This window comes from Ranitomeya imitator, chromosome 1 (assembly GCF_032444005.1).
Source record: "Ranitomeya imitator isolate aRanImi1 chromosome 1, aRanImi1.pri, whole genome shotgun sequence".
NCBI lineage: Eukaryota > Metazoa > Chordata > Amphibia > Anura > Dendrobatidae > Ranitomeya > Ranitomeya imitator.
The window spans coordinates 714,886,444-714,901,122 of record NC_091282.1 but is presented as its reverse complement, the minus strand read 5'-3'; the positions used below and the strand labels follow the sequence as shown (position 1 = coordinate 714,901,122).

General features: G+C 48.9%; 1 protein-coding gene across 1 annotated transcript in view; it reads left to right on the top strand.

Moving 5' to 3' along the window:
• RYR3 (ryanodine receptor 3) overlaps positions 1–14,679 on the top strand; it is an 886,248-nt gene that overhangs the window by 744,535 nt on the left and 127,034 nt on the right. The window contains exons 85-86 of the mRNA XM_069732389.1: positions 175–263; positions 2,240–2,368. Coding sequence (XP_069588490.1) covers positions 175–263; positions 2,240–2,368 — 218 coding nt within the window. The remainder of the gene's footprint in view (positions 1–174; positions 264–2,239; positions 2,369–14,679) is intronic.

The window sequence follows — 14,679 nt, the reverse complement described above, 5'->3', positions numbered from 1 at the left end:
TGTTTCTTCTGCCCTGCCTAAAGCTAGGACCCTAGCAGAAACAAAGACTTGTATTATATACAAAATATGCAAGATTTCTGAGAGTATTGCACATTAGTTATCATTTTTTTCTTCTGACTAAATGCTCTTTTCTTGTTATCTCAAACTACAAAATAAAATCTGTTTTCCCTTCAGACTTTCAGAACTTCCTGAGAACCCAAATGGGTAATACGACAACAGTGAACATCATCATTAGCACGGTGGATTACCTTCTACGGCTGCAGGTAACTAGAAGTATTTTTTTTTTTTAGAAGACTTTAGTATATTTTTTAATTTTGGAAAGCTTCCTTCTAGGGACCTGATGGTAACACTGAGTCCCATGTTATGCAGATGTCCAGCAGACCATGAAAAATCTGCCTTTATATGGTTCCTTTATGCAGTCACGGAGCAATGTGTACACTCTTAACCTGCGGCTGATAACAGTGTGTGCCACAAACAGGCTTCATATAACCTTAGGATTAAATGCAAAATATATTACAGGCTTTTACTGAGAAAAAGAGAGAAAAAGTCAAAGCTGGCAGAAAATAGAACAAATGTGAGCGAGCGGAGAAATCTCCGGTAAAGCTGCAGTGCTCCAGTATGTTTAATCAACAGGTTTATTGTGGTTTGGCCTCAGCTCATACAATGGGAATTTGATTCCCTGTATAATGCATGGGGAATATTTTACATCTGCTACTGTTTAGCATCAGAAATGTGATCTTGTTTTCAGTTAACCCTATAATGAGTGGATTTGATGAAGTAAATACGGATAAAAATGTACTTCCAGAATAGGTCAAGGGGAGCAGCAATGAAAAGCAGACACAAAAACAGCGACAAGTCAACTTTATAATGATTTTTCTCTTTCTACATCTTGGTCTACGAATCTCAAACATAAGGCATGCCGCTTATAATCATACAGACCCATTTTAAAACAGAGAATTTTGCTAAATTGTTGTTCTATATGTGCTCTTTTCTTCCACATTTGTATAACACTATTAAAAATAAGAAATTCCATTTGGACAAAACTAATGTAATATTATGTAATTGCCCTTCTTTAGGCCTACTTAAATCTTAAAGTTGTAGACGGATCGGTAGATCGATCCCACCAATGTCCAATTATGTTATAGTTGCATTTATAGGTGTACTCATCACAATGTCTTAGTCATTAGGCCCAGTGTTCAAAATTGATGGGAAATTGAGTCTCCAGTGATTTCCCATTATGGCTGTCTTGGGAGTATTTCTTCAGGCTGCAATCACCAGCAAAGATTCAACACAAAATCAATTAAATGTAAAAAGGAAAATAGAAATTAAGGTTACAGCCAGAGGTTGACTATGGTTTTCAAGTAAACTTCACCATTGAATACTAGTTGAGTGAATATAAAATATTGTTCTGAATTATTTCTTGAAACAGCTATCCAAATGATAGGTTATAAGTCTCTATTAGCCTCACCGACAATGAAACCTTGATAAAAATAGTGGAGTACAGTGCTCCGCTATCTCTGTCAGGCTCATAGCTCTAGAGTGTACATACTCAACCATCGTTCTAATGAAAGGGGAGACTCAGTACCCCTGCTGCTGCGTCCACTGGGGGTTCCAGCAGTGTGAGCCTAGTCCTGTAGATTTGCTAGGTGATCTACAGGACTACATGAAGTGAGCTTCATCTAAGAATGGCGGAAGGCATCCAAAATATTTATGCAGAAGATTAGGAGCATTGTGTTAGAAAAAAAGCTCTACCTACTATAAAATGACATTAAGCAAGTGGCGGACATACGATTTGGGCCCACTTCCATCTCCACAGACACATAAAAGGGAGCATTATGATGAAATATTGGACTGCAAAGGGCCCATATACCGTTCTTGCACAGGGGCACTCTTCTTGTCTGTGCGTTAAGCAATCAGCACCGAATTTTTTACCTAAAAATTACATGCCGCTAAAAGTTCTGCTTTCCAAATATTGAAAAGCAATTGTTGGAGTGTGAATTAATAGTCCAACATATCTATTCAGCCTGTGGAGGGGTCTACTAGCTAATACAATATATTAGCTGAACCCCGGGACCTTCTCTGATTTAGGAATTATTGAATAGACTGTACAATCTGTTACTGCATCGTGATTGTTTCCTTTCTCTGAACACTAGTAATATTATTAAGTATTATCATACAATAACTCCTTTGCCTCAGGTGTATGGGTTTCTTATGCTCAGCTAATCTGCTTTCTCTGCAGGAATCTATCAGTGACTTCTACTGGTACTACTCAGGGAAAGAAGTGATTGATGAATCTGGGCAGCACAACTTTTCAAAGTCTCTGGCTGTGACCAAACAAATATTTAATTCACTCACAGAATACATTCAGGTAAGGCTAAAGCCGCCAGGTTTTTTTTTGCAAATAGTACACAAGTCACTTCGTTTTCTTATTAAACCAGTGACCTGAAACAAACAGCGTGTTCAATGCCAAGTAGAACTGAGCAGCAGCGGCCATGAGCCTAAATGAACACTGAGATTGGCACAAGCTGTTAATGGTTTAGTTGCTGGTACATCGGGCATTTACTGTGCATGTTTTCCAACTGAATAGAAGGTTCAAGCTTTTTACAAGAATATCTATTTACTTATTGTCATGGCAAGCATGACTCACGTGTATTTAGAATCTGAACTAGGAGGAACGTGCTACATCAAGGCTGATCTAGTCAAGAGATGTCCATAGACACGTCACATTGGTGAATTCCGTGATCGACATGCCACTGATGTCTACAATTACAGTGCAATAGAGGGATCAAATTTCACATTATCATAAAAGCTAATTTATATGTCCTTGGATTCTGCCTATATGTTGTCCATGTGAATGATGGTCCACATATGGACAGCACACGGACCAGCTATAGCCAATATGGTGTTACATATAGGCATTTTTACACACAGTTCCATGGCATGAGTGGAATAGTGTATGCAATCAAATGTAGCTCCTACCCCCATCCGGGACACGGACAAGCAAACAGAGTACACTGAGCCAATCACATTGCCATTTTGAAGGCATGACTGACCCAGTTTTTGATGCAGCCCAGTGGACCTTGTCTTATGAAAAATCTCAATTAATGCTGCAGGTTTTGCTTAGTAATGGCAAATGGGTTAAATTTCAAAGTACTTGTAAAACAAACAATGCCCTTCTCATTAAAAATCCTCTCTACACTCAAGAACAAAGGGATTTTTAATTCTATAGTGTCCAGCTCAGTTGCCAAGGTTACCAGCCACTTTGCAGTCTCTGAGAGGCTGGTTACCTAGGTAAGCTGCATGACCAGGATATCGCTTCTGTGTTTGAGAATTTGGTACATGGATCTGACCAGCCTCAGTCCACCTGCACTCCTCACATGATGCAGAGACAAAACTGCCTCTGTTTGCAACAAGGGAGAATGCTCAGGTCGTGCCAGTGGCCTGACCATGCTGCCAGCCTGAAATATTCAGGAGTGCACTGCCCCTGCAAAACAGAAAGCCAGGGGCTGAGAGCAGTGTGCTCCTGACATAAAGAAAATAACCCTTTAAGCTCTACAGACCTCTTTCATTCTGGATATCAGTGGTGGTCTTGGATCACTAATTTTACCAATGCAATGTCTAATTAGAAATCCATTTTTTAGCCAGAACAAAAGATGCAACTTTTACATTCCCGCTGACTTTTCCTTTAACCCCTTCCCGACCTGTGACACAGCGTATGCGTCATGAAAGTCGGTGCCAATCCGACCTGTGATGCATATGCTGTGTCACAGAATGATTGCATCCCTGCAGATCGGGTGAAAGGGTTAACTCCCATTTCACCCGATCTGCAGGGACAGGGGGAGTGGTAGAACAGCCCAGGGGGGGTGGCTTCACCCCCCGTGGCTACGATCGCTCTGATTGGCTGTTGAAAGTGAAACTGCCAATCAGAGCGATTTGTAATATTTCACCTATTAAAACTGGTGAAATATTACAATCCAGCCATGGCCGATGCTGCAATATCATCGGCCATGGCTGGAAACACTGGTCTGCACCCACCCCCCACCGCCACCGATCCCCCCCCCCAGTCCTCCGATCAGTCCGGTACACAGCTCCGCTCCCCTCCGTCCTCCTGTCCGCTCCCCCCGTGCTCTTGTCCGCTCACCCCCGTGCTCCAATCCCACCCCCATGCTCCAACCACCCCCCCTGCACTCCGATCCACCCCCCTGCTCTCCGATCCACCCCCCGTGCTCCGATCCACCCCCCCGTGCTCCGATCCACCCCGTGCTCTGATCCACCCCCCGTGCTCCGATCCACCCCCCCATGCTCCGATCCACCCCCTTTGTGCTCCCCCCCACCCCATCATACTTACCGAGCCTCCCGTGGTCCGTCCGTCTTCTTTCCTGGGCGCCGCCATCTTCCAAAATGGCGGGCGCATGCACAGTACGCCCGCCGAATCTGCCGGCCGGCAGATTTGTTTCAAGTGCATTTTGATCACTGTGACCTATCACAGTGATCAAAATAAAAAAAATACTAAATGACCCCCCGCCTTTGTCACCCCCATAGATAGGGACAATAATAAAATAAAGAATTTTTTTTTATTCCACTAAGGTTGGGGTAAGAACTAGGGTTAGGGTTAGGGTTAGGGTTTCGGTATGTGCACACGTATTCTGGTCCTCTGCGGATTTTTCCGCAGCCGATTTGATAAATCCGCAGTGCTAAACCGCTGCGGATTTATGGCGGATTTACCGCGGTTTATCTGTGCATTTCACTGCGGTTTTACAACTGCAGTTTACTATTGGAGCAGTTGTAAAACCGCTGCGGAATCCGCAGAAAGAAGTGACATGCTGCGGAATGTAAACCGCTGCGTTTCCGTGCAGTTTTTCTGCAGCATGTGTACAGCGATTTTTGTTTCCCATAGGTTTACATTGAACTGTAAACTCATGGGAAACTGCTGCGGATCCGCAGCGTTTTCCGCAGTGTGTGCACATACCTTTAGAATTAGGCTTTGTGCACACTGTGCGGATTTGGCTGCGGATCCGCAGCGGATTGGCCGCTGCGGATTCGTGGCAGTTTTCCATCAGGTTTACAGTACCAAGTAAACTTATGGAAAACCAAATCCGCTGTGCCCATGGTGCGGAAAATACAGCGCGGAAACGCTGCGTTGTATTTTCCGCAGCATGTCAATTCTTTGTGCGGATTCCGCAGCGATTTACACCTGTTCCTCAATAGGAATCCGCAGGTGAAATCCGCACAAAAAACATTGGAAATCCACGCTAAATCCGCAGGTAAAACGCAGTGCCTTTTAACTGCAGATTTTTCAAAAATGGTGCTGAAAAATCTCACACGAATCCGCAACGTGGGCACATAGCCTTAGGGTTAGGGTTGGAATTAGGGTTGTGGTTAGGGTTGTGATTAGGGTTAGGATTAGGGTTGGGATTATGGTTACGATTACGGTTAGGGTTGGGATTAGGGTTGTGATTAGGGTTATGGCTACAGTTGGGATTAGGGTTAGGCCGCCGTCACACATGCGAGTTTTACGGACGTAAGAGCGCAGAATCTACGTCCGTAAAACTCGCAAAAAATACGGCACAATTATTCTCTATGCCCCTGCTCCTATTTGCCGTATTTTACTGATCAGTATTATACGGCTTTCTACGGCCGTACAAAATCGCAGCATGCTGCGTTTGTCACCGTACTGCGCAAGAAATACGCCAATGAAAGTCTATGGAAGCGTGAAAAATACGGATTACACACGGACAAGCAGTGTGACTTGCGAGAAATACGCAGCGCTGTTAGAGAGAAAAGCCGGTAATTCAGTGCGGTGTACAGTAAAATCACACTGACAGCTTACAGTAGAATAGGTAGAATAAATGTGTACACATAGAATAGGTATATATATATATATATATGTCAGTGAGACACATATATGTATATATATTAATATTTATTCCAGCGCTAGACAGCTTGAAAGCCGGTAATTCAATTACCGGCTTTTTCCTTCTCCTTCCTAAAACCCGACATGATTTGAGACATGGTTTACATACAGTAAACCATGTCTTCTCTCCATTTTTTTTGCAGATTCCACACTACTAATGTCAGTAGTGTGTATCTGCAAAATTTGGCCGTTCTAGCTCTTAAAATAAAGGGTTAAATGGCGGAAAAAATTGGCGTGGGCTCCCGCGCAATTTTCTCCGCCAGAGTAGTAAAGCCAGTGACTGAGGGCAGATATTAATAGCCTGGAGAGGGTCCACGGTTATTGGCCCCCCCCTGGCTAAAAATATCTGCCCCCAGCCACCCCAGAAAAGGCACATCTGGAAGATGCGCCTATTCTGGCACTTGGCCACTCTCTTCCCATTCCCGTGTAGCGGTGGGATATGGGGTAATGAAGGGTTAATGTCACCTTGCTATTGTAAGGTGACATTAAGCCTAATTAATAATGGAGAGGCGTCAATTAGCCAGGGAGCTTTCTAGGTAATTTCCCACGATCTATGAACAGCCAGCAGAGGGCGCCTCACCGCAAATAAAGCTAAATATAGATCATTGATCTATTTTTAGCCTCATTCCCTGGGGTTTTGCAGCGAGGAGCAGCCTGCATTAGCACAGCTCCTTGCTGCAAAATGTTTTAACCCCTTCAGAAGGATTTACATCGTTGGACGTTACAGATCTGCGGAGGGTAAGTATATTGTTGGTTTATTATGTTTTTTTACTCACAGAACGAGGGTCTTCAGTGACTGGATTGGGCGTTGAATAAAATACTGCAACAACCATTGTTTTTATTTCATTAAAATAATTTTAAATAATGTGTTTGTGTTTTATTTAACCCTTCACTACAATTGGATTAATAATGGATAGGTGTCATAATTGACGCCTCTCCATTATTAATTAGGCTTAATGTCACCTTACAATAGCAAGGTGACATTAACCCTTCATTACCCCATATCCCACCGCTACACGGGAATGGGAAGAGAGTGGCCAAGTGCCAGAATAGGCGCATCTTCCAGATGTGCCTTTTCTGGGGTGGCTGGGGGCAGATATTTTTAGCCAGGGGGGGGCCAATAACCGTGGACCCTCTCCAGGCTATTAATATCTGCCCTCAGTCACTGGCTTTACTACTCTGGCGGAGAAAATTGCGCGGGAGCCCACGCCAATTTTTTCCGCCATTTAACCCTTTATTTTAAGAGCTAGAACGGCCAAATTTTGCAGATACACACTACTGACATTAGTAGTGTGGAATCTGCAAAAAAAATGGAGAGAAGACATGGTTTACTGTATGTAAACCATGTCTCAAATCATGTCGGGTTTTAGGAAGGAGAAGGAAAAAGCCGGTAATTGAATTACCGGCTTTCAAGCTGTCTAGCGCTGGAATAAATATTAATATATATACATATATGTGTCTCACTGACATATATATATATATATATACCTATTCTATGTGTACACATTTATTCTACCTATTCTACTGTAAGCTGTCAGTGTGATTTTACTGTACACCGCACTGAATTACCGGCTTTTCTCTCTAATATATGTGTCTACTGACATATATATATATATATATATATATATATATATATATATATATAGACAGTATATATATATTTTCTTTTCTTTTTGGGACACATGGATCACTTCTATAGCGGTATGTTGGTTTTGCTAGCCTGCGAGAAAACCACGCAGTACGGATGCCATACGGATTACATACGGAGGATTGCATGCGCAAAAAACGCTGACACACCCTGCCTACGGAGGAGCTACGGACCACTTTTTTCGGGACTTTTCAGCGTATTACGGCCGTAATATACGGACCGTATTGTTTTACGCTGTGTGTGACGCCGGCCTTAGGGGTGTGTTGGGGTTACTGTTGGAGGTAGAATTGAGGGGTTTCCACTGTTTAGGAGCATCAGGGGTCTCCAAACGCAACATGGCGCCACCATTGATTACAGCCAATCTTGTATTCAAAAAGTCAAATGGTGCTCCCTCACTTCTGAACCCCCGACGTGCGTCCAAACAGTGGTTTACCCCCACATATGGGGTACCAGCATACTCAGGACAAACTGCACAACAATTATTGGGGTCCAATTTCTCCAGTTACCCTTGTGAAAATAAAAAATTGCTTGCTAAAACATCATTTTTGAGGAAAGAAAAATGATTTTTTATTTTCACGGCTCTGCGTTGTAAACGTCTGTGAAGCACTTGGGGGTTCAAAGTGCTCACCACATATCTAGATCAGTTCCTTGGGGGGTCTAGTTTCCAAAATGGGGTCACTTGTGTGGGGTTTCTACTGTTTAGGCACACCAGGGGCTCTGCAAACGCAATGTGACGCCCACAGACCATTCCATTAAAGTCTGCATTTCAAAAGTCACTACATCCCTTCTGAGCCCCGACGTCAGGGCTGCCACTAGAAATTTTGGGGCCCCATACTGGCAAAATTTTCAGGGCCCCCTTGAGACTCCGTCCCAGGTTCTACCCCAGCCCCTCCTCCAGGCTCCACCCGTCGAACTGTCCACAGTCCCACTGCTCTCTCTTGGAAAATCTCCACTTCTCACCTATCACACATTGACAGTTCCCATCACCAGATCACACATATAGCCGGCAGCTTTTGTTTTGGCCAAAAGATTTTTTAAGCCGCCACCATAACACGGTAGACACTTTTGGCCGGGCCCTACTCTGCTGTAACCTATTAAATATTTGTTAAAATATGCAATACAATTTAGGTATAGTTTTAATTTATTTTTCAATTTTTAAAATGACCTATAATACTACATACAAGGAACATATTACCACCACAGTGATCGAATAATATAAAATACAAGGAACAAATACCGCTACATCATGACCAGACCACATATTACCACCACATAGTGACTGAATACTACAATACTGATCAGTAATAAAAAAAACCCCACAATACTATCACCATCAGTGCCATTATACACAGGAGATCTGTAATGAGTAAGCAGTGTCTGTGTACAGATAATACAGTGATCACCGGTGACATTATACACAGGAGCTCTGTATATAATGTATAGGTAATACAGTGATCACTGGTGACATTGTACACAGGACCTCTGTATGTAGTATACAGTGTATAGTGTCAGTGTATAGGTAACACTGACTCACCAGTGACGTCTCTAGGTGAAGTCCTTCATCTTTCATCCAGCACAGACCGCCATCACTTCATCCAGCCAGGACTCGTCTCTGCAGGAAATAACACAGTTATCTCGAGTTCCGCTTGTAGAACACATTACTTAATTTTCCCAGCCTCTACATTACACCACATGAAGAAGGCGACATAGTATCACTCTACACAGTAACAGGACCGCCCCCCATTTAAAACAGTATACTCAAAAAATAAAATAAATACATCACTGCAATAATAATATCCCTTAATTAGCCCCTATGGTAATATTCGCCATCCTAGCCCCCGTGTGTCTCATTCCAGGCTCCAGCCATATGTTCTCCCATCCTGCCCCATATGATCTCCCCATCCTGCCCCATCTGTCTCCATCGTATCCATCCTGCCCCATCTGTCTTCAATCCTGCCCCATCTGTCTCCATTCTGCCCCATCTGTTTCCAATCCTGCCCCATCTGTGTCCAGCACTCTGCCCCATCAGTTTCCAATCCTGCCCCATCTGTGTCCAGCACTCTGCCCCATCTGTTTCCAATCCTGCCCCATCTGTGTCCAGCACTCAGCCCCATCTGTTTCCAATCCTGCCCCATCTGTGTCCAATCCTGCTCCATCTGTGTCCAGCACTCTGCCCCATCTGTTTCCAATCCTGCCCCATCTGTGTCCAGCACTCTGCCCCATCTGTGTCCAGCACTCTGCCCCATCTGTGTCCAGCACTCTGCCCCATCTGTTTCCAATCCTGCCCCATCTGTGTCCAGCACTCTGCCCCATCTGTTTCCAATCCTGCCCCATCTGTGTCCAGCACTCTGCCCCATCTGTTTCCAATCCTGCCCCATCTGTGTCCAGCACTCTGCCCCATCTGTTTCCAATCCTGCCTCATCTATGTCCAGCACTCTGCCCCATCTGTTTCCAATCCTGCCCCATCTGTGTCCAGCACTCTGCCCCATCTGTGTCCAATCCTGCCTCATCTGTGTCCAGCACTCTGCCCCATCTGTTTCCAATCCTGCCCTTATCTGTGTCCAGCACTCTGCCCCATCTGTGTCCAATCCTGCCCCATCTGTTTCCAATCCTGCCCCATCTGTGTCCAGCACTCTGCCCCATCTGTGTCCAATCCTGCCCCATCTGTGTCCAGCACTCTGCCCCATCTGTTTCCAATCCTCCCCCAATCTGTGTCCAGCACTCTGCCCCATCTGTGTCCAGCACTCTGCCCCATCTGTGTCCAGCACTCTGCCCCATCTGTGTCCAGCACTCTGCCCCATCTGTGTCCAGCACTCTGCCCCATCTGTGTCCAGCACTCTGCCCCATCTGTGTCCAGCACTCTGCCCCATCTGTGTCCAATCCTGCCCAATCTGTGTCCAGCACTCTGCCCCATCTGTGTCCACTCCTGCCCCATCTGTGTCCAGCACTCTGCCCCATCTGTTTCCAATCCTGCCTCATCTGTGTCCAGCACTCTGCCCCATCTGTGTCCAGCACTCTGCCCCATCTGTGTCCAGCACTCTGCCCCATCTGTGTCCAGCACTCTGCCCCATCTGTGTCCAATCCTGCCCCATCTCTGTCCGGCACTCTGCCCCATCTCTGTCCGGCACTCTGCCCCATCTCTGTCCGGCACTCTGCCCCATCTCTGTCCGGCACTCTGCCCCATCTGTGTCCAGCACTCTGCCCCATCTGTTTCCAATCCTGCCCCATCTGTGTCCAGCACTCTGCCCCATCTGTGTCCAGCACTCTGCCCCATCTGTGTCCAATCCTGCCCCATCTGTGTCCAGCACTCTGCCCCATCTGTTTCCAATCCTCCCCCAATCTGTGTCCAGCACTCTGCCCCATCTGTGTCCAGCACTCTGCCCCATCTGTGTCCAGCACTCTGCCCCATCTGTGTCCAGCACTCTGCCCCATCTGTGTCCAGCACTCTGCCCCATCTGTGTCCAGCACTCTGCCCCATCTGTGTCCATTACTCTGCCCCATCTGTGTCCAGCACTCTGCCCCATCTGTTTCCAATCCTGCCCCATCTGTGTCCAGCACTCTGCCCCATCTGTTTCCAATCCTGCCCCATCTGTTTCCAATCCTGCCCCATCTGTGTCCAGCACTCTGCCCCATCTGTGTCCACTCCTGCCCCATCTGTGTCCAGCACTCTGCCCCATCTGTTTCCAATCCTGCCTCATCTGTGTCCAGCACTCTGCCCCATCTGTGTCCAGCACTCTGCCCCATCTGTGTCCAGCACTCTGCCCCATCTGTGTCCAGCACTCTGCCCCATCTGTGTCCAATCCTGCCCAATCTGTGTCCTGCACTCTGCCCCATCTGTGTCCACTCCTGCCCCATCTGTGTCCAGCACTCTGCCCCATCTGTTTCCAATCCTGCCTCATCTGTGTCCAGCACTCTGCCCCATCTGTGTCCAGCACTCTGCCCCATCTGTGTCCAGCACTCTGCCCCATCTGTGTCCAGCACTCTGCCCCATCTGTGTCCAGCACTCTGCCCCATCTGTGTCCAATCCTGCCCCATCTCTGTCCGGCACTCTGCCCCATCTCTGTCCGGCACTCTGCCCCATCTCTGTCCGGCACTCTGCCCCATCTCTGTCCGGCACTCTGCCCCATCTGTGTCCAGCACTCTGCCCCATCTGTTTCCTATCCTGCCCCATCTGTGTCCAGCACTCTGCCCCACCTGTGTCCAGCACTCTGCCCCATCTGTGTCCAGCACTCTGCCCCATCTGTGTCCAATCCTGCCCCATCTGTGTCCAGCACTCTGCCCCATCTGTTTCCAATCCTCCCCCAATCTGTGTCCAGCACTCTGCCCCATCTGTGTCCAGCACTCTGCCCCATCTGTGTCCAGCACTCTGCCCCATCTGTGTCCAGCACTCTGCCCCATCTGTGTCCAGCACTCTGCCCCATCTGTGTCCAGCACTCTGCCCCATCTGTGTCCAGCACTCTGCCCCATCTGTGTCCAGCACTCTGCCCCATCTGTGTCCAGCACTCTGCCCCATCTGTGTCCAGCACTCTGCCCCATCTGTTTCCAATCCTGCCCCATCTGTGTCCAGCACTCTGCCCCATCTGTTTCCAATCCTGCCCCATCTGTTTCCAATCCTGCCCCATCTGTGTCCAGCACTCTGCCCCATCTGTGTCCACTCCTGCCCCATCTGTGTCCAGCACTCTGCCCCATCTGTTTCCAATCCTGCCTCATCTGTGTCCAGCACTCTGCCCCATCTGTGTCCAGCACTCTGCCCCAACTGTGTCCAGCACTCTGACCCATCTGTGTCCAGCACTCTGACCCATCTGTGTCCAGCACTCTGACCCATCTGTGTCCAGCACTCTGCCCCATCTGTGTCCAGCACTCTGACCCATCTGTGTCCAGCACTCTGCCCCATCTGTGTCCAGCACTCTGCCCCATCTGTGTCCAATCCTGCCCCATCTCTGTCCGGCACTCTGCCCCATCTCTGTCCGGCACTCTGCCCCATCTCTGTCCGGCACTCTGCCCCATCTCTGTCCAGCACTCTGCCCCATCTCTGTCCGGCACTCTGCCCCATCTGTGTCCAGCACTCTGCCCCATCTGTTTCCAATCCTGCCCCATCTGTGTCCAGCACTCTGCCCCATCTGTGTCCAGCACTCTGCCTCATCTGTGTCCAGCACTCTGCCCCATCTGTGTCCAGCACTCTGCCCCATCTGTTTCCAATCCTGCCCCATCTGTGTCCAGCACTCTGCCCCATCTGTTTCCAATCCTGCCCCATCTGTTTCCAATCCTGCCCCATCTGTGTCCAGCACTCTGCCCCATCTGTGTCCACTCCTGCCCCATCTGTGTCCAGCACTCTGCCCCATCTGTTTCCAATCCTGCCTCATCTGTGTCCAGCACTCTGCCCCATCTGTGTCCAGCACTCTGCCCCAACTGTGTCCAGCACTCTGCCCCATCTGTGTCCAGCACTCTGACCCATCTGTGTCCAGCACTCTGACCCATCTGTGTCCAGCACTCTGCCCCATCTGTGTCCAATCCTGCCCCATCTGTGTCCAGCACTCTGCCCCATCTGTGTCCAGCACTCTGCCCCATCTGTGTCCAGCACTCTGCCCCATCTGTGTCCAATCCTGCCCCATCTGTGTCCAGCACTCTGCCCCATCTGTGTCCAGCACTCTGACCCATCTGTGTCCAGCACTCTGCCCCATCTGTGTCCAGCACTCTGCCCCATCTGTGTCCAGCATTCTGCCCCATCTGTGTCCAGCACTCTGCCCCATCTGTGTCCAGCACTCTGCCCCATCTGTGTCCAATCCTGCCCCATCTCTGTCCGGCACTCTGCCCCATCTCTGTCCGGCACTCTGCCCCATCTCTGTCCGGCACTCTGCCCCATCTCTGTCCGGCACTCTGCCCCATCTGTGTCCAGCACTCTGCCCCATCTGTTTCCAATCCTGCCCCATCTGTGTCCAGCACTCTGCCCCATCTGTGTCCAGCTCTCTGCCCCATCTGTGTCCAGCACTCTGCCCCATCTGTTTCCAATCCTGCCCCATCTGTGTCCAGCACTCTGCCCCATCTGTTTCCAATCCTGCCCCATCTGTGTCCAGCACTCTGCCCCATCTGTGTCCACTCCTGCCCCATCTGTGTCCAGCACTCTGCCCCATCTGTTTCCAATCCTGCCTCATCTGTGTCCAGCACTCTGCCCCATCTGTGTCCAGCACTCTGCCCCATCTGTGTCCAGCACTCTGCCCCATCTGTGTCCAGCACTCTGCCCCATCTGTGTCCAGCACTCTGCCCCATCTGTGTCCAATCCTGCCCCATCTCTGTCCGACCCTCTGCCCCATCTCTGTTCGGCACTCTGCCCCATCTCTGTCCGGCACTCTGCCCCATCTGTGTCCGGCACTCTGCCCCATCTGTGTCCGGCACTCTGCCCCATCTGTTTCCAATCCTGCCCCATCTGTGTCCAGCACTCTGCCCCATCTGTGTCCAGCACTCTGCCCCATCTGTGTCCAGCACTCTGCCCCATCTGTTTCCAATCCTGCCCCATCTGTTTCCAATCCTGCCCCATCTGTGTCCAGCACTCTGCCCCCTCTCTTTCCGGCACTCTGCCCCATCTCTTTCCGGTACTCTGCCCAATCTCTGTCCGGCACTCTGCCCCATCTCTGTCCGGCACTCTGCCCCATCTCTGTCCGGCACTCTGCACCATCTCTGTCCGTCACTCTGCCCCATCTCTGTCCAGCACTCTGCCCCATCTGTGTCCAGCTTTTTGCCTCTGTGTCCAGCGTTCTTCCCTGGGCCCCCCGGATCGCCGCTCTCAAGAAAAAAAAAAAGTTCTTCTTACCTGCCGCGCTCCTGCGGCAGGCGATGTTCTCTGTCTCCACGCAGCTGCAGCATGCAATCGCCGGCGACTGACAATGATGTCAGACGCCGGCGACATGCACGCACGCTGCGGCTGACGTCAATAGCTTTAAACAGCTGCAGTGTCGGCGCTAAGGGCCCGGTTAGCCTGCGGCTGCCGGTAGGGGCCCGGTGAGCAGATGAGACGGGGCCCAATGCGGGCCCCCTCTGCCCACCGGGCCCCATACGCCAGTCACGGCTGTCATGCACTGATGGCGGCCCTGCCCGACGTGTGCCCAAACAGTGGTTTACC